The sequence below is a fragment of the Vulpes lagopus genome, chromosome 1, assembly GCF_018345385.1.
Source record: "Vulpes lagopus strain Blue_001 chromosome 1, ASM1834538v1, whole genome shotgun sequence".
Taxonomy (NCBI): Eukaryota; Metazoa; Chordata; class Mammalia; order Carnivora; family Canidae; genus Vulpes; species Vulpes lagopus.
In genome coordinates, this window is record NC_054824.1 from 39,714,906 (window position 1) to 39,735,407 (window position 20,502).

General features: G+C 33.9%; 1 protein-coding gene across 4 annotated transcripts in view; it reads right to left on the minus strand.

Moving 5' to 3' along the window:
* The window catches only part of SMAP1 (small ArfGAP 1), a 175,270-nt gene that overhangs the window by 53,753 nt on the left and 101,015 nt on the right, over positions 1 to 20,502 (minus strand). For 3 of the 4 annotated variants that reach the window (XM_041743059.1, XM_041743064.1, XM_041743085.1), the window contains one exon: positions 20,284 to 20,364. The exons of the other annotated variant lie outside the window; for it this stretch is intronic. In XM_041743059.1, coding sequence (XP_041598993.1) covers positions 20,284 to 20,364 — 81 coding nt within the window. The remainder of the gene's footprint in view (positions 1 to 20,283; positions 20,365 to 20,502) is intronic. 4 annotated transcript variants of the gene reach the window in all.

Consider the following 20,502-nt stretch of genomic DNA (forward strand, 5'->3'; position numbering starts at 1 on the left):
ATGAAGGCAAGGGAAATAAAAGCTATAATGAACTACTGGGACTTCATCAAGATAAAAAGCTTCTGCACAGCAAAGGAAACAGTCAACAAATCTAAAAGACAACCTACAGAATGGGAAAAGATATTTACAAATGACATATCAGATAAAAGGGCTGGTATCCAAGATCTATAAAGAACTTATCAAACTCAACACCCAAAAAACAAACAATACAGTCAAGAAATGGGCAGAAGACATGAACAGACATTTCTCCAAAGAAGACCTACTCATGGCCAACAAGAACATGAAAACGTGCTCCACATCACTTGTCGTTACGGAAATACAAACCAAAACCAAAATGAGATACCACCTCACACCTGTCAGAATGGTTAAAATTAACAACACAGGAAACAACAATTGTTGGTGAAGATGTGGAAAGGTGAACCCTCTTGCACCATTGATAGGAATGCAAGCTGGTGCAGCCACTCTGGAAAACATTGTGGAAGTTCCTCAAAAAGTTAAAAATACAGCTACCTTAAGACCTAACAATTGCACTACTGGGCATTTACCCCAAAGATACAGATGTTGTGAAATGATGGGATACCTGCACCCCAACGTTTATAGCAGCAATGTCTACATCAGCCAAACTATGGAAGGAGCCATGATGTCCTTCACCAGAGAAATGGATAAAAATGTGGTGTGTACACACACACACACACACACACACACACACACACAGGAATATTACTCAGCCATCAGAAAGGATAAGTACCTCCCATTCACATCAACACGTATGCAACTGGAGGGTATTATGCTGAGTGAAATAAGCCAACTGGAGAAAGATAATTACCATCGGTTTTTGGAGGAAAACTGAGTGGGGGAAAAATCAGGGAGGAAGACAAACCGTAAGAGACTCCTTACTCTAGAAAACAAAGGGTTGCAGAAGGGGAGGTGGGTGATGGGTACTAAGGAGGGCACATGATGAGATGAGCACTGAGTGTTATACTACATGTTGGAATTGAATTTAAATTTAAAAAAAAAGATAACCTTTCAACTGCCAGGACATTCTATATACTTATAAAAATACTAGTTTCTATATCCATCAGATTGTTCTTTTAAATGACAACGTATACCAAGTTTTGTAAAATACGCAAAGCAATCATAATTGTAATCATATAATTATGCAATATTTTAGAGAATATAAATTTATACAATCACTTTTGAAAACTTTTAAAACTGGGCATATACATACCCTATGATCCAACATTTCTGCCTCTTAGGTATACACCCAATAAGCTTTGTGTGTGTGTTTACCAAAAAGCAGGTACAGGAATATTCATACCAGCATTATTCATCAAAGTCCTAACCAAAAACTACTCTTGTCAACCATCAGTAGAATGGACAAATTAAGTATGGCAAATGTCAACAATAGAATAATACCTGGAAATAAGAAAAGAATCCACAATAACATGGATGAATCTGAGAAACACAATGAAAATCAAAAGAAACCAGACACAGAAAGAGTACATGCTTTATGATTTCATTTACATGAAATACAAAAGCAGACAAAACTTACCTATTCAAAAATCTTACGAGATTAACTTTGGGAAAGTGCTTATTAGGAGGACCAAAAGAGTGCAGGAATATTAGAAATGTTTTTGTATAGGGATCTGTGCATTGGTTACACAAGTACATTAATTTTTAAGCTGTAAATTTAATATCTATATATTATACTTCAAAGATCATAAAAGGGTTAGGAAATTTTTAAAAACTAATTTAACTTCTAAATGAAATCTCTATGAAGTTATAAAATATCCCATCCAGATAGGTATATACTCAAAATGTAACAACAAAAGTTTTTAAAAATTCTCTTAATTTTCTCTTTAAAAAAATAGGACATCTTGAAAACAGATAGAAAAAATAAAATCCCAACAGCAACTTCAAGTCCTACTTGAGTGATATTTTCTAACACTGGTTTTACTGAGAAGGATAGAGAAGTCAAACTTTAGACTCTACAAAAACTAACTTCAGCAGCTATGATTACTCCCTTGAACCACAGTTTCTGGTTGTACTGACTGGTCTCTTAAGTGTGATAGTTTAGCCTATTGAAAAAGAAAATTCTGTAGATTAAATGCTTACTTAAGAATTCTTCTATAGCAGTGAAAACAAGTTTCAAAATAATGCTTATTTATAAAGGAGAGTTTAAACTAACTGTATAATTAAGAGGAAAAAATATAGATCTACTGTATTATCCTAGATAGGTCCTTTCTCACTGGTTCAAAATTATTTTTTTTATAAGATTTTATTTACTTATTCATGAGAGACACAGAGAGAGAGAGAAAGAGGCAAAGACACAGGCAGAGGGAGAAGCAGGCTCCATGCAGGGAGCCCAACATGGGACTTGATCCTCGGTCCCCAGGATCAAACCCTGGGCTGAAGGCGGCGCTAAACCACTGAGCCACCTGGGCTGCCCTTCAAAATTACTTTGAATAATACATAAAGGTTTCACAATCTTTCTCTAGTCTCTGTACCAAAACAGAGCATACCTATTACCATCAAATCAAATTTTCTTCTCTTGTCTTTCTCTTCACAATTCTGTAACACAAATTATGACTGTTTCTTTACATTTTACTCTATAGAAATATGACATGAAAATCAATGAATAATATCTGTGTTTATATATCTTTTTTTCTATTGATATATCTAATAGATACTGCTTATATATGGTAAATGACTATTTGGTATCTTAGTTCACATTTACTTATTAATCAAGGAAGATATTCTTTAAGTTTTCTTCTGTTTTCCACTTATAACATTCTATAGCCAACAGGATTCCAGAATTTCATCCTTAATCACATCTCTTCAGCTTCAAACACATAAAAAAATAACATGTGAGAAAACCCGTAAGATTAGTCTGGGTCAGAATTGAGATGAACATCTTCCTGGAGCAGAAATCAAATGGAAAGGCAAAGCAGAGAGACAAACTGAAGTCACTGCCCTATAGAGAACACTATGGGCAAGGAATCCAGTCCACTGCCTAAAGCCAGGAGCTAAGACAAGTCTTTCTAAAACGATCTTAAGTAGAGGCATATTAATGCCAATTCAGCAGTATGTTCCTTTCTTACTAATAAAACTCAGTTTTAAGTAATAATTAATATGTGGTATCCTATTTAAAAATCTTAGAAATATTACTATTGTTCAATAAAAACTATATCACAGATACTTCCATTTAGCAGTCAATTTAGTTCTCAGTTTATCAAGCAAACAGTTCTCATCACTTATCACCTGGGTTTAAGCAACGCTTTTAATTTTTTTATATTTTTAAGTCACTTTATGTTTACTTTAGAAAAAATAAAGGGAGAATAGAAAATTACATAAAAAATTTTCAGTAAAAACTGAAATATGGAAACTCAGATTTTAATTACACGTTTCTGGTTCTCATAGACCATAAATGGACAATATTCTTTCAATGAAACATGTATAAGTATGGAACTTCTTGGTCTTGTAAACCACGGATTCCAGATTTCAAATACCTCCCTAATAAATGACTACTTTTGGTTCTTTCTACTGTTACATCATTAAAGAATGATATTTTCTAAAACTCTGACAAGCTCATAATTTTGTTGATGAAAGAATAACCACTTCTTTGCTCCATACTTGTAACAAAATATACTGTAATAAAATAAGGTACTGTCATAATGCTATGACATTAAAAAAACATTAAAAACATATGCTAAATTAAAGAAGCCAGTCACAAAATACCACACTTACTACTATTTATATAAAATATCTGTAACAAGCAAATCCATAGAGACAGAAAGATTATGTGGTGACCATGGTCAGGAGGAGGGGAGTTTAGTGATCACTAATAGCTAAGGGGTCTTTTTAGGGGTAATGAGGTGTTCTAAAATTAAATAATGTTGATGGTTGTACAACTCTAATAATACAGTAAAAAACACTGAACTGTACATATTAATGGGTGACATAATATGCAAATTACATCTCAAAACTATTAAAAAAATAACATTGTAGAAAAATTTACAACTGGAAAATGTTATTAGCATGATTTTTACACAAACTGGAAATAAGATTATCATGCATTATACTTCAGTAGTAAATATTCTAATCCAGTTTGAAGAATGCCAACATTTTATGGGAACACACTTCCACTACCACAGATTTAGTGTCCTCCAGCCCAGCTTCTCTTCTTCCTCTGAAAGAAAGAGGGTTGGGAAACCAGAAGGCGAAAAAGATAAAATTGGGGAAAGCGAGTCTGATGAACAAACCTCTCTACCTCAAGACTCTATCCTCAAAGTCAAGAGTATCTCCAGGATACCAATTCACAAAAGAAATCTCTAGTTCAACACTTTCCTGTGTTCTGTTTCATTTGCAAATATGTTCATATGTGGCAAAATAGCATAAAATGAAAACCACATCAATAGGCTTTCATTATAAACAAGATTCGAGCATACCCTATCAATTTTTAATATAATATCATATTTAAAAATGGTATTTACAAAGGGATGAAAGTGAAAATAATGGAGAAAGGGGAATGGAAATAAACATCTGCTGCCTGTGGTTCTTGAGCAACAGGTAACAAATCTAAGAAAGTCACTGTTGGCTATTCATTTTGGGGACACATATTTTTTTAATAAGAAAATCAGTAAGCTATAGAATTCTAAATTCAAATCCACAATCTGTTCTTGATTTGTTATTATTAGTCACAACTTTTTTCTATAAAATGAAAGGCAGAGAGTAAACAATTTAAATTTAAGGAACTATATGCCGACAATGAACACCAATAGGACCTACACTGTGGTAATGAAATACCCTTTTCTGCTAAAGGGAACCAAAACTCCTTAGTAAAATGGCAAGTGGTTTACAGGTCTGAGGCAGGCAATGTACAAGATGAGCTTAAAACAATTATACTACTTAGAGTAGCATCACAAAAAAGGCTCAGGAGCCAACCTGAAGAGGCTTCACATCAAAGGATAATAACTTGAATGGACAGACCACACCATATATGTTTAAATTCATGAATATTTAATGAGACAAAAATAAAGAAACCTAATTGTACACAACTGAAGGATGAATCAACTCATTACTTTGAAAACTGTTAGATAAAGGGAAAGAATGAAGCTGTCTTTCCTATGTGAATTATACTACCAAACTAGTACGAATAATTCAACTACTGAGTGAAAAAGAAATAACAGAATTACTGTATCACCATTTTGCAGCCCCTAATAGATTCCTAGACATAGGTATTAAGGTAAATGGGCTAACATCTCAAGAAGAGAAATAGCCAGATATTATTTCCTGATAGAAAAATAATTATAGCATAATAGTAGCTTAAAAAAAATCAAATGGAAATCCATCTGCCTAATTATAGGAAATACAAAGGGCAAAAGACCTATGGAGATACAAATCAGCAAAATTCATACAGTAGGAAAGGAAAAGACATCCTTTTCCCTACAACAAGTAAATTAGAAGGAAAAAAAGAATAGGTGAAGAAGGAATTATGAGATTGAAACCTTAAATACATAACCAATCTGACCTGTATTTTGATACAAACACACTAAGAAAAAAACTTATATGAGATAATTAGAAATCTGAACACTATAAGGTATTTGGTGAGGAATAAGGAATAATTAGTCTTTTTTTAGTATATATGATGGCATTCTGTTTTTTTTTTATTTTTATTTTTTTTTATTTAAAAAATTTTTTTTAAAGATTTAGTTATTTATTTATGATAGACATAGAGAGAGAGAGAAAGAGAGAGAGGCAGAGACACAGGAGGAGGGAGAAGCAGGCTCCACACTGGGAGCCCGACATGGGACTCCAGGATCACGCCCTGGGCCAAAGGCAGGCGCCAAACCGCTGAGCCACCCAGGGATCCCTTTTGTTGTCTTTTTAAAAGCCCTTATCATTTAGAGATCTATAATGAAATATTTGTGGATAATGTGATATAATTTCCAGGATTTGTTTCAAAATAATATGGGGAAATAGAATAAATGTATAGTTGAAATAAAACTGGGCATGAGTTGATAACTGCTGAAGCTGAGTAATAAGTATGTATACATTTGACATTTTCCATATAAATAATAAAAAGATTTTAAATATCTGGACTAAATTCATATTTATAAATACAATATATATTGAAAAATAGATTCTAAAGATTTATGATCTTATAATCAAGGTAAATTTACCTAAATATTATAACAACCTTACCCTGACAATTTTGTTTTAAAAGATTCTGTAATGTAATCACAAATATTTGTTTCAAAGACAATGCTCAACATCTTTGGGTCTTCTAAAATGGTTTAAAGAGTAACTCTTTATTCCCTTATGGATCTTACTGCTTTCTACCTGGTTTTCAGAGAACTCAAAGCAGCTGGGCAGTGAAATATTGAATTAATTTTCTGACCTCCCTTTACAATCAACCAAGAGTTGGAGCCAGAAAGGATTTAAGCTAGAAATACAACAGTCAAGGGCAGCCCGGGTGGCTCCATGGTTTGGCGCCGCCTTCAGCCCGGGGTGTGGTCCTGGAGACCTGGGATCGGGTCCCGCATGGGGCTCCCTGCGTGGAGCCTGCTTCTCCCTCTGCCTGTGTCTCTGCCTCTCTCTCTCTCTCTGTGTATCTCATGAATAAATAAATAAAATCTTAAAAAAAAAAAAAGAAATACAACAGTCACAAAGGGGATAACTATGAAAACGAACAAAATAGAAGTAAAGGACGCTCTCAGTAAATATGTAGACTGGTTGTCATTTAAAAGGATCTTTCCAATGGATTTTAATCCAGAATTATGGTTGAAGAGAAAAAGTCCCAGTTTTCTACAAGCATAGATAATAGCTGGCAGAAAGATAGGAAAGTCCAATACTCTATTCCGTATTACTGCAAGGAACCATGATTATACAAACCCCTTTTAAATCCCTTAGAGACCAAAAGTTTAGCCCAAATCAACTGTATTTTCCCTCACATGTTTTCACATAAATTATGAAGAAAGGATTACTTCCCCTTGTAGCAGCTGCAGGAATTTTAAGTTTACAAGTTATAATAATAAGGTCTCAGATAAGAAAAATTAGGGACATTGGACTAGTATCTACTTTGCAGAACCATACAAGTTTAGCTTCAACAGGATTAGTGATAAAGAAGTCAAGAAAATGGCAGAAGAATATGCTCTTGTTGTATTTCATCTCCATTAGGGTCTGTGTGTTAATACAAAATTTTGGGAGCCCACCCCAGACCTGCTAAATCAAAATAACTTAGAGGTGAAGGATTCTTATATTGTCTGAGAACTACTGCTTCTGAGAATGAAGTCCTAACACCAAAACCTATCTATGGTGGGGGGGAAATGGAATTGGGGAGAATTTCTTAGATTCAAGGGAATTTCCTGCATTCAACAATATTTGAAATAGGCATTTGCTAAAATTCCTTGAAAATAAATGCATGTTCGTCAAAGTACTAAACTTTTTTTTTCAAAGTACTAAACTTTAAAACTCATTACCAATTCTATAATTTCAAGTCTAATGATCAATTAAAATTTTTAAATACAGATAAAATGCAGAGTATTGGCATAATAATGCCATTTTTAGGCTTTTGGCTAATGTAAAGTACTAGTGGTGATAACTACTAAACATCACACTAATACCTTTCATTGGTAAAGAGCCTTACACATTTAAAATGATTCTATATACGTTGTTACATGAAGGCAGGAATTTTTTAAAACTGTGTCTTTAATGTTGTATATACAATGACTGCTTAATAAGTATTTGTTGAATGACTGACTGAATGAATCTGATACAACAACCCCTTTAAGTCTGACAAGGCTATTTGTTAAAAAGCAAACTGCATTAAAACAAAAAAGCCTTTCACTCATTCTTCTACAAAGGCAGATGGTGGCTAATCTACTTTTATAAACATAGCACTCTCCATTCAAGCCTCAATTATCTCTTGCATGAATTATTGCTCACTGCTGCTCCTCTTGTCAATACATCTTATATTCTGCAGCGAGGATATCATCTTCCTAAACCATTGCTCAAATCAATATACTCCCAACTCAAAATCAGAAGTGATCCACTGTTCATCATGAAGCCTGAGGTTTTCTCAATATTATCTTTGTCTAATATTCCATCATTGTCCTATATTCTAGTTAAATTGTATTATTTATTATTGTCAAAATATGCCTTACAATTTCAATAATTTTTTCAGGCTATTCCTTCTGCTTGTTGCCCTCTCCTCCTCTTTCTTAACAATCTTCCAAAGCTCATGTCAAATATAACCACCACCATGAAGACGTTCCTAATAATCCCAAAATGTTATTTCTCACTTCTCTTAACCTCCACACTCTGTACCTCTTCTGCTGTACTGTATTGGCCTTTTGCTAAGGTTACTATTCGTATTATTCCCCTTTCAACCATTTGCTCTTTCTGGATTTTAAGATTCTTATTGAGAAGTTCTATCTTTACCATTTTTATATTCCTTCCAATCCTTTAGTGTGCCTGTACACTGCAAGGATCCTAATAGTTGCTATCTTCAATCCAAATATTTCCTCCCAGAAATTCTGCAAGTTTATCTCTCTAAATAAATATTTCTCTCCCTTTCTGTCTCTCTCTCTCTCTCTCTCTCTCTCTCTCACACACACACACACACAAACACACACACTCACTCACTAAATATCTGGATGCAGAACAGTGGTAGCATTTAATCTCCTTGAAAGCAACCAAACTGTCAGACCAAATCCCTTTTAAGATTACTTTTATCAAACTTAGACTTTTAATCACACAATATCACAGTAGCCAGAACAGAACTCCAACTTGGTCAGCATGCTTTATACAATAAAAAGAGGAGGGTTGAGTGTGAGTGGGATTAAGAAGTCAGATGGCACACTCAGAGAACTGAATTCAGGTGAAATGAAGAAACAGGATGTAAAATAGAGTGCACACCTCAAGGTTCTAATGACATCTGATCAAAGATATATAGCCTATGAAACTAAAAGCTAAAGTTTCAAATGAGAATGGTCTAGAGAGTACTGGGCACAGAAGAAAAAAAAAGACCACACAGTCATCTCTATAAGGTTATTAATATTTACTGCTACGATTACCCTCATCAGATTGTAAGGATGTTCACACTATGTAGTAACTCTTAAGTGATAAGACTTGTTTTTATAATCTACATTTAAAAACCATTCTGGATACTTTTGGAGCAATACCTCAAGAATGCTTACCATTAAAAAAAGAAGAAGAATGCTTACCATTGCTACCAGAAAAGACAGTATCTATTTCCCCAGATCTACAGCTAATATTATTAGATACAGTAATAATAATGGGGGCCAGACTGGTAGTAGAAGATCATAGAGGCAAGAAAGAAATCTAAGATAGAGATGTCTATCTAAAAAAATAAAATAAAAAAAAAGATGTGTATCTACAATAGCCATCTTTAGACAGGTGACACACAGAGAGAGCTAGAAACCCTAAGGCCAGGGGTTTCTTTACTGTGAGTGTGTGTGTGTGTGTGTGTGTGTGTGTGTGTGTCTGTGTCTGTGTATACACAGACATGCATACATAACATATTATATATTTATAGATTGATACTTTTTTTTTAGATTGATACTTTTTAAAAATAGAACATGAACTCCTCCCATGTGAGTAGAGAAACACCTTGTCCTTTCATCATTGTATATTTTTTACTTTCTGGTCAGATTTTATTGCTTTAAGTCAAATGCCAACAGATGAATTAATGGATAAAGAATGTCTGCCTGGACATTCCAACTGATCAGTTGGTTAAGTATCTGCCTTTGGCTCAGGTCATGATCCCAGGGTCCTGGGGTCAAGCCCCACATTGCCAAGCAGGGAGCCTGCTTCTCCCTGTCCCTCTGCCTAGTGCTGCCCCTTCTTATTCTCTTCTCTTTCTCAAATAAAATCTTTTCTAAGAATGTAAAAACATTCCATGCTTATAAATTAGAAGAACAAATATTGTTAAAAAGTCTATACTACCCAAAGTAATCTACACACTCAATGCAAAATGTTATCAAAAAACCACCAGCATTTTTCACAGAGCTGGAACAAACAACTCTGAAATTTATATGGAATCAAAAAAGAACCCAAATAGCCAAAGTAACATTGAAAAACAAAACTGGCAGCATCACAATTCTGGGTTTCAAGCTGTATTACATATCTGTAATCACCAAGACAGTATGGTACTGACACAAAAACACAAAGAAGAATGGAACAGGACAGAGAACCCAGAAATGGATCCTCAACTCTAGGGTTAACTAATCTTCAACAAAGCAAGAAAGAATATCCAATTAAAAAAAAAAAAAGACACTCTTTCAACAAATGGTGTTGGGAAAACTGGACATCCACATGCAGAAGAATGAAACTGGACCATTTTCTTATGTAAAAATTTATTTTATTTCTTGCACAAAAATAAACTCAAATTGGATATGAAAGACCTAAATGTGAGACAGGAGTCCATCAAAATCTTAGAGGAGAACACAGGCAGCAACCTCTTTGACCTTGGTCAAGAACTTCTTGCTGGACATGTCTCCAGAGGCAAGGGAAACAAAGGCAAAAATGAACTATTGGGACTTTATCAGGTTAAAAGGTTTTGCACAACAAAGGAAACAATCAACAAAACTAAAAGGCAACGTATGGAATAGGAGAAGATATCTGCAAATGACATATCAGATAAAGGGTGAGCATACAAAATCAAATCAGGAATTTATCAAATGCAATAGCCAAAAAGTAATAAATAAATAAATAGATAGATAGATAGATAGATAGATAAGTCAAAAAATGAACAGAAGATATAAACAGATATTTCTCCAAAGAAGACATATCAATGGCCAGGAGACACATGGAAAGATGTTCAGCATCACTGATCATCAGGAAAATACAAATCAAAACCACAATGAGATACCATTTCACACCTGTCAGAATGGCTAAAATCAACAATTTAGGAAATGACAGATGTTGGTAAGGATGTGGAGAAAGAGGAATCCTCTTGTACTGTTGGTGGGAATGCAAACTGGTGCAGCACTCTGGAAAACAGTTTGGAGGTTCCTCAAAGAGTTAAAAATGGAACTACCCTACAACCCAGCAATTGCACCATTAGGTATTTATCCACAGGATTCAAACATAGTGATTCGAAGGTGCACATACACCCCACTGTTTATAGCAGCAATATATATCCATACTAGCCAAAACAAGGAAGGAACCAGATGTTCATCAACAGATGAATGGATAAAGAAGATGCAGTGTGTATATATATATAATGGAATATTACTCAGCCATCAAAAAGAATGAAATCTTGTCATTTGCAATGACTAGATGGAGCTAGAGGATATTATGCTAAGTGAAATAAGTCAGTCAGAGAAAGACAAATACCATATAATTTTACTCATATGTGGAATCTAAGAAACAAAACAGATGGACATAGGGGGAAGGAATGAAAAATAAGATAAAAACAGAAGCAAACTATAATAGTTTTAACTATAGGGAAGAAACTAAGGGTTGCTAGATAGGAGATGGGTAGGGGGATGGGGTACTGGGTGATGGGCATTAGGAGGGCACTTGATGTAATGAGTACTGGGGGTTATATGCAACTGATGAATCACTAAATTCTACCCCTTAAACTAATAATATACTAAATGTCAACGGACTTGAAGTCAAATTTAAAAAAATAATGTAAAGGGATGCCTGGGTGGCTCAGCGGTGGAGCATCTGCCTTTGGCTCAGGGTGTGATCCCAGAGTCCCAGGATCAAGTCTCACATCAGGCTTCTTGCATGGAGCCTGCTTCTCCCTCTGCTGGTGTCTCTGCCACTCTCTATGTATCACTCATGAATAAATAAATAAAATCTTTAAAAAATAAATAAATAAAAAATAAAAAACGAATGTAAAGAAGAAGAAAAAAGAATGTACAGGAAATGATCTTCAAATTAAATAAGGAATAGGTTTTGAAACTTTTCTTGGAGTTTTTGTACATTTAACAAATTTATTTTCAATTAAAAATAAAAGTATACCAGAAAAACTATGTGTTAATACAACCAGGGCATTACAAGTTAGGGCTCAAAGTAGAAGTCTTTCCTACTAGTTTTTATTGAGATGAGGGCTTGGGGATTGGAGTGAAAACAGGGGAAGAAAAGCTAAAAATAATACAGCAAAATTTTATATTTAGAAATTTTATGTAATTAAGAAAACATAACATTAACCTTCAATTCTTTTGAGTAGTCTTAGTCTATCACATAATGTGTATATGGTTGGTGGAGTGGAGAAGCATCTAAGAGTACTGAATTTCATGAATAACATGAAAACATGTTATGCAAATTTTTTTTTATCATTTAAGCCTATTTCATCCTCAATTCTTTATTTTTAAAGATTTATTTATTCATGAGAGAGAGAGAGAGAGAGAGAGAGAGAGATAGGCAGAGGGAGAAGCAGGCTCTGCACAGGGAGCCTAATGCAGGACTCGATCCAGAATCCCAGGATCATGCACTGAGCCAAAGGCAGACACTCAACCGCTGAGCCAGGCATTCCATCCTCAATTCATTTTTGTTCTCATTTGTAAGGATGGCATAATAAATGGGAAGGTAAAATATCTTTATTCACATTTGTTAACTGGTGAGTGGTCATTACTCAGTTTGATAAGCAAATCTTTTTTTAGTAGTCTCTAGATGCCTGTGACTTTTCCCACACTACCACAGGTCAGTACAATACATTACAATCATGGTAAAATAAATTAATGTCCTTGTTTTGGAAGTTTAAATGTCATATTTAAAAATAATTTTTGAAACAGCACAATTACAAGAGCAAACATTATAACTCAGATAAACAGAACATTAGGCTAAAGGGAAGCCAAAATAAATACCATAGTTCGTGAATGTCCAAATGTGCACCCCAAAGAAAAACATACCAATGAAATTAAATGATAAAATTCATTAAAATTGAGTTATAAAGATAAAATTGTATATATTTGCAAGGAGTCCTTTGAAAATGTATTAACTTTCTAATTATGGTAAAATATATGTAACATAAAATTTACCTTAACTATTTTTAAGTGTATAGTTCAGTAGCTCTAAGTACATCACAGCCATCCATCTCCAGAACTCTTCATTTGCAAAATGGAAACTCTATATGCACTAAATAATCACTACCCATTTCTCCTGTCCTCTAGCCCTTGGCAACCACCATTCCACTTTCTGTCTTTATGAATTTGACTATTCTATGTACATACAGGTACCTAGAAGTGGATCATACAATATTTACCCTCTTGTAAACTCGCTTATCACTTAGTATAAAGTCGTTAAGGATCATCCATGTTGTAGCATGTGTCAGAATTTCTTTCTTTCTATAAGGCTGAATAATATTCCACTGTATGTATATACCACATTTTGTTTATTTATTCATCCATTAATAGAAATTTAGTTTTTTTCCCATTTTTTGGCTATTATGAATAATGCTGCTATGAATATGGGTGTACAAATATCTGTTTGATTCCCTGGTTTCAATTCTTTGGGGTATATATATCCAGATGTGGAATTGCTGGATTATATGGTCATCGTAAAAATAATTAATTTTTTGAGGAATCACCACACTAGTTTTCACAGTGGCCAAACCAACTTACAATCCCAATAGTGCACAAGGGTTCCAATTTCTCCACATCCTAATACTTCTCATTTTATTTTTTTGTTAGTAGTCATTCTAGTGTCCTGTACAAAGTGCCCTGTTTAAGTCCTATAAAAGTTTTCATTTCCACCTATAGTTGAAAATGTCATGAAATGAGTTAGATATTTTAAAAATAAAAACTTATTAATTCAGCCCCTATAGTAAAATTTATGGTTATACAAACATTGCATAAGAAAATGATCATTTTATATATAATATATATATATAAAATATTAAGTAGGGAATGAGGAATGAGGAAACAAAAATATAAAAATACAATCTACCAAGGGAAAAAAATGGAAGTAAAAACCAAAATGTTGTAAGTGGCGAGATTTAAATTTAAAACTGATTTTCCTTTTTACTTTTCTTGTATTTTCCATGATTTTTATAGTAAGAAACAAATGGCTATAGAAAGAAATGAGGCTGAATATCATTATCATAATGATAAAGATTTAGAAGTCGATGTAGACTTGGTTCAGTGGAGAAAAGAGACATGGGCGGGGAGGGGGATATAGAACCAAATCAAAGTTACTGAGACAAAAATAAGAAAGGTACAATTAGAATACAATATCTACTCAGTTTCCCTGGAATTTGTATATACTTGAAAAGGCATTAACAAAAAGTGAAAACAAGTAAGTAAACACTGAAGAGCTTTGACATTTGTACTTTTTCTATAAGCAGTTAGGCTTAGTTATCTTAATTCTTCCCAGTGTTCAGGCCCCCACTAAGTTTTGATGACGCTGGAATCTTTCTATTCTGCCGCCAGTTATTCTGGCACTCCAATACTTTCAAATAAATGTAGTAATCTAGACAAATAATTTTAAGTATCACAAAAGTAATATTCCAGAAGACGAAAAATGACATCAACACCCAGTTTGATGTATCTATAATTTGAATTAGTGATTCTGAAAGGTGGAGCAGATTTTACCCACAGGGGACATTCAGCATGTCTGAAGACATTTTGGATTGTCAGGACTGGCAGGATGCTGCTAAACATCCTATAAGGACATCCCCCCAGCACTGTATCCCTAATACCTAAAACAGTGTTTGGCATGCTGTAGGTACTCAAAAATGACCAGTTTTTTTAGTTTTAATATCTTCTTTAATAAGACATTACAGCACACAACTGAGCCCCAAGTGTGTCAGTTAAACATGGGGATGCAGATCCATAGGAAGTAAAATGGAAACAAATATAATCTTAAACTCATTCCTTTTGGCAATTAATGGAAACACAGAATACAATGGACCAATTCCCTCTCAGTGTCTCAGATTTTACAAAGTCTTTGAAGACACCATAACAGTTTTATGATGAACTTTGCTGTGATCTGTTAAAGAATCTTCAAATTAAATAATGAAGATGCTTAAGAATTATAGTTTTCCCCTTAGAGCAAATTTAACTCAAACATAATAGAAAGGGATTGTACTAATTATCCTTACACAAAGCATGAGAATTAATGTCTTATGCAAGACCAATGCAGCTATTTTCCAATCACTGAGATATAAAATTAAATATAGTGTCTTCAGCTGCTTATAAAAAAGGGTTAAATACAAGAACAAAAAGCTTTTATTCTGAATTACAGTCAGTAAAACAAATGAAAAAAAAAAACCAAAACTTGTGAATGATTTTTAAATGATTTGTTACTAAATGTAAACATACATATGGTCAAAGCATTTTTAAAAACCTTTAAATTGTAATTTAGCCAGAACTTCAATAATACCTACCACAAGCAATCAGGCAAATTCTTATGTTCTGGTACCCAACATATTAGGAAGTAACAGGTATTAAATCTGAAACTTAGGAAATTAAATACATGAGAAAAAAGACTAAGATTGTAATAGAAGTCGCTAAGAAACTATCACCACTGAAGAAGCTTTTCCTTGTCAATATCTTAAACTTACAGTGAAGTCAAACAAATGTTTGGGCAGAATCTGCACAGCTACAAAACAAATGCAGTGATAAATTACAGCAGAAAGAGGGAATGCATTTTGTAAATCCACAGGATCAGATCTGTGGCTCTAAGCAATTACCAGCAAATAGTTGAGTGTTCTTCCTATTATATTAATTTTAAAATTTAAACAGTTACAGCAGTTACACTAGTAAAGTTAATAGTTGACAAGAGCAAATTAGAAGAACCCTAAAATTGTCTTAACTGGGAGGGATTTACCTCGTCTATCTGAACCAACCCATTTCCCCATTCTCAGAGCCAAAAGAATGTGGAGATTGGCCTATTTTAATCCTTTACTAGTTCAGACAGAAGTCATACTGTACACAGTCTTTGATTTTAGGAAATAAATAAATATACATATATGAGAAAACTGAGGCTCAGAGTGTTCAGACATTTAGAAAATAGTGGAGCTGAGAAGAAGATTGAAGTCTTCTAACCAAAATTCAGGCTCTTCCATCTCTGTCTTCTAAGGGTTTTGTTAATATTTTTCAGAAGGCTCTTTAAAAGTTCATATCATTTGATTTAGCAATTCTGGTTTTAAAAACTGATCCTAAGAAGTTATCACATAGCTGTACTCTGATTATATATATATTTTCATTAATCAAAAGAGAGATACATTTTAAACTTTTTTAAATGATTTTATTTATTTATTTGACAGACAAAGAGCAGGCAGAGGGAGAGGGAGAAGCAGGCTCCCTACTGAGCAGGGAGCCTGACAGGCTACAGGGCTCAATCCCAGGACCCTAGGATCATGACCTAAGCCAAAGGCAACTGCTTAACCAACTGAGCTGCCAAGGCACCCTGAGAATACATTTTAAAAAGAATCTTACTGTTTGCACAGCCCCTGAGCCTCTCTCGTCTTGTGTTGAGGGACAGGGGACCTTCTGCCCCAGGTTGCTCCTTTATCCAGCCCCATCCTTTTGAGGGGGTTGGGATGTAAAGGGCCTGAGGTCTTCACTTACTCAGTAAATAAAACTGTTTTTGTGGGAAAAAAAAAAAAAGAATCTTACTGTACTCAGAGTAAGATAAATTATGATGTATCCATTCAATGGAACATTAAAGAAAAAAAAGCATACATATATTTATCAAGAAGAAAGGGCATTGAAGATTTAACCAAAGACACTGTTAAATGACAGAGGAGCAGAGTAGGTAACAAAATAGTATGTATAGTGTGATCTCACGTAGATATATACATTTCCATGGAAAACAATCAGGAAGGATAAACTTCAAAATGTTAGCGATATTTTTTTCTATGTGGTCAGATCTGTGGTGATATTTCTTTTTGCTTACACACATTTTCTAACTTATTAAAAACATATATGGTATGGGTACTATGGGGAGAGAGAGGCTATTAAAAATCAGCTAGGCTCTGTCTCTTGGTTAAAGAATGAGTAACTATAAATTTACTATATACAAAACATATGATTTCTTTATACTCAGGCATAGCACTGTGATCTTCTTTTTCAATGAGAAAATATTAATTTTTAAAAGGGTACTTAATAGCTAAAAAAGATAGGAAGTTGTCAATAGAAACTAGCAATCTAAAAAAAAAAAGAAAAGAAACTAGCAATCTATACCTTAATAAAACTTAGATAATAGAGAAGCTGCATTAAAATGCTTTCTAAGCCTAATGTACAGTGATATTGCACCTATTGTTTTTTAAATCTACAAACAAAAGATTATCATCAAACTAATCTCTAAGGTTGAGCGTTAAGCTGGGAATGAAATGATTTGTGGAAAATATAAGGAATCTTCCAAACCCACTTATGAAAATGCTCTGTGAGGCATCTGCTATGCTTACTCACCTAGACCATGTTCTATGATTTCTATAAAAGCATTAATTATCAGAAATATCTTATTCTCAAATGAATTCATGTATCATATGAAAGGCTTATTTAGCCTAAATTACATTTGAGAGCTTGGTGACTGTGTAAATATCTCGGTCAGATTGCCAAAAAACACCTATCAATATAGCAACTGGCAATGAGCCACCTAATTTAACTTTATAATGTTTTACTAAGAACAATTTGGTTTAGAATTGGTTGCTTACTTTCATAGGGCTGTACTGAAATTTTAAATTCAACAGATTTGTAATTGTAGTTTACACTTATTCTGTAAGATTAAATCACTTATATTTATCAAGTAAAAATTTATTTTTTAAGTTTTATTAACATAAAAAACTGGGACGCCTGGGTGGCTCAGCAGTTAAGCATCTGCCTTCAGCCCAGGGCATGATTCTGGAGTCTCTGGATCGAGTCCCGCATCAGGCTTCCTGCGTGGAGCCTGCTTCTCCCTCTGCCTGTGTCTCTGCCTCTCTCTCTGTGTGTCTCCCATGAATAAATAAATAAAATCTTTAAAAAAAAAAAACATAAAAAACCTTCAAAAAAGCAACTTTGCTGATTTTTTCTTTTGCAACTAGTAGGAAAAAAATCATTTTTCATCTATATCATTTTCTTAAAGAATCAAATACTTGTCATATCTTGACATAAACTTTTTAATGATAGTATTAAAGTAGGAACCTTCCCTTTCCCATAATACCACTGCTTCTCTAATTTCCTTCCTGGGATTTTTTTTTCTACATTCATATACTTTGTGAACTGATTTTTCTTTCATGAATTTCAAGAAGCTAGTGGCAAAAATCTGCATAAGAAACACTTTCTAGGACAGCTCTGGTGGCTCAGCGGTTTACCGCTGCCTTCGGCCCAGGGCCTGATCCTGGAGACCTGGGATCAAGTCCCATGTCGGGCTCCCTGCATGGAGCCTGCTTCTCCCTCTTCCTCTGCCTGTGTCTCTGCCTCTCTCTCTCTTTGTGTCTCTCATGAATAAATAAATAAAATCTTAAAAAAAAAAAAAAGAGTATTTTAAAATGATTTTAGGAATCTGTCCGTGTGTTCAGTAGGTGGAATAATTCTAAATTTAAAACTATTATTGCCGGGGATCCCTGGGTGGCGTAGCGGTTTGGCGCCTGCCTTTGGCCCAGGGCGCGATCCTGGAGACCAAGGATCGAATCCCACGTCGGGCTCCCGGTGCATGGAGCCTGCTTCTCCCTCTGCCTGTGTCTCTGCCTCTCTCTCTCTCTCTCTGTATGACTATCATAAATAAATAAAAATTAAAAAAAAATAAAAATTTAAAAAAAACTATTATTGCCAAAAGGACTTTGAGATTATTTAGGAAACCCTGTCATTAATAAATGAAGGAAAGAAGGTTCTGTAGTTAACTGACTTTGTCAAGGAGATAGTTAACCACAGACCAAGGGCTTGAATCTGGCTGTCTTCCTGACTCTGCTTCTTTCACTGCAACTAATTCTCAGTTGTTGGGAAGGCAAAAAGCAGAGGATCTCAACAAACTGTTTCTGTAAGTAAAGTTTTATCAGAACACATTCATTTACTGCTTGTTTTTACAAAGAAAAAATGGAGTAGTTATGAAAGATATCTTACAATCTACAGCCTAAAATAGTTACCAACTGGTCCTTTACAGAAAAAAGTTTGCTGACTTTTTGTTTGTTGAAGATTTTTTTACCATACAATTCAGAAATTTTAGAACTTGATCCATAATAACCCATATGATGGGTTGTAAAAAATAATAATAAAACAGAACAACACTAACAATTACCTTATAAGGGGTTAATCCTACTACCACCAAAGAATCTATTTGTCCATTTTGCATATTTTGACATAAACATCTTTTAGAAAAGAAAAACTTAGATACCACTTATGTACCTGCACTATACACTTTAAATGAATGCACCTTGTATATGTAATTTACACCTTGATTAGGTCAATTTTTTAAATTTCTGCAACTATGAAGGATGCTCCCTTTTACTGACCAATCCTTTAACCATGCTTCCATATTTTCATGATCAAATATATTCAAAGCCAAGCTGCCATAACTGTTTACCCAAAGTCTTTTAAAAAGCTAATGTTCTCTTTACCTCTAGTTTGCCTAAGCACGTCTAGATGGCATATCACTGTCAAAATAATCTTCCGAAAGAACCTTTCTGAATCAGATATATCTCTATAGACTTTGAAATGTTACCCACAGCTTTTGCTCAAAAAAACAATCAACATGGACTTAAAGGTCCTTTACAATTTGAGCTCCATCTACCGTGCTGGTCTTATTTTTCACTACTGTCTATACACAGATATATATCTTTGCAAAAAGATACGCATCTATGGATAGGGATGTTTTTTCTATACATAGGTATTTTTTCAACAGAGATACTATTTTTCAAAATATACTTTGTATATTTTCAGTTTCTGTACCTGTCCTCAAGGTATTCTCTCCAAATGATATACTCCTGCCTTTCACCTTAATCCTACCTACAATTCAAAATCTACCTCAAATGTTTACCCTTAAATATCAACTCTTTCCTGAAGGCCCCTTCAGGTATGATCTCTTCATTCTCTAAACTTTCACTCAAATCTGTTTTTGCATGAAAACTAAAAACATTTTTATGTCATTAATAAGAGAATACTAATACTTAAGGAATTCACATGATCTACATAGTTACATAGATATGTAACTGACTAAAAGTTATACAGGACAATCTAGAAGGACATGCTTAGCATACATATCCATTCAAAAAATACTTACAGAAAGAATGATTAACATACTGTAAATATCCCAAAAGACATTCATATGTAAAAATACAAAAATAAGATGGTAATATTAATAGATATTTTTTAAAATGAATTTTACCTTTTCAGTTGTAAGAGGTTTTACAGGCTTTTCTGGCTCCTTTTCTTTCTTTTTCTCTTCCTTTTTTTTTTCCTTTTCTTTCTAAAACACAGACCAAAGTTTTGTTTACTTTTTAAAAAATGTCAGCTCTTAACACATTTTTATTTTATAGGTTGAGTCATTATTTGAGGAAGTGTTTGATGATGACTATCCAGTGATACTGAAATATAAAAGTAAACA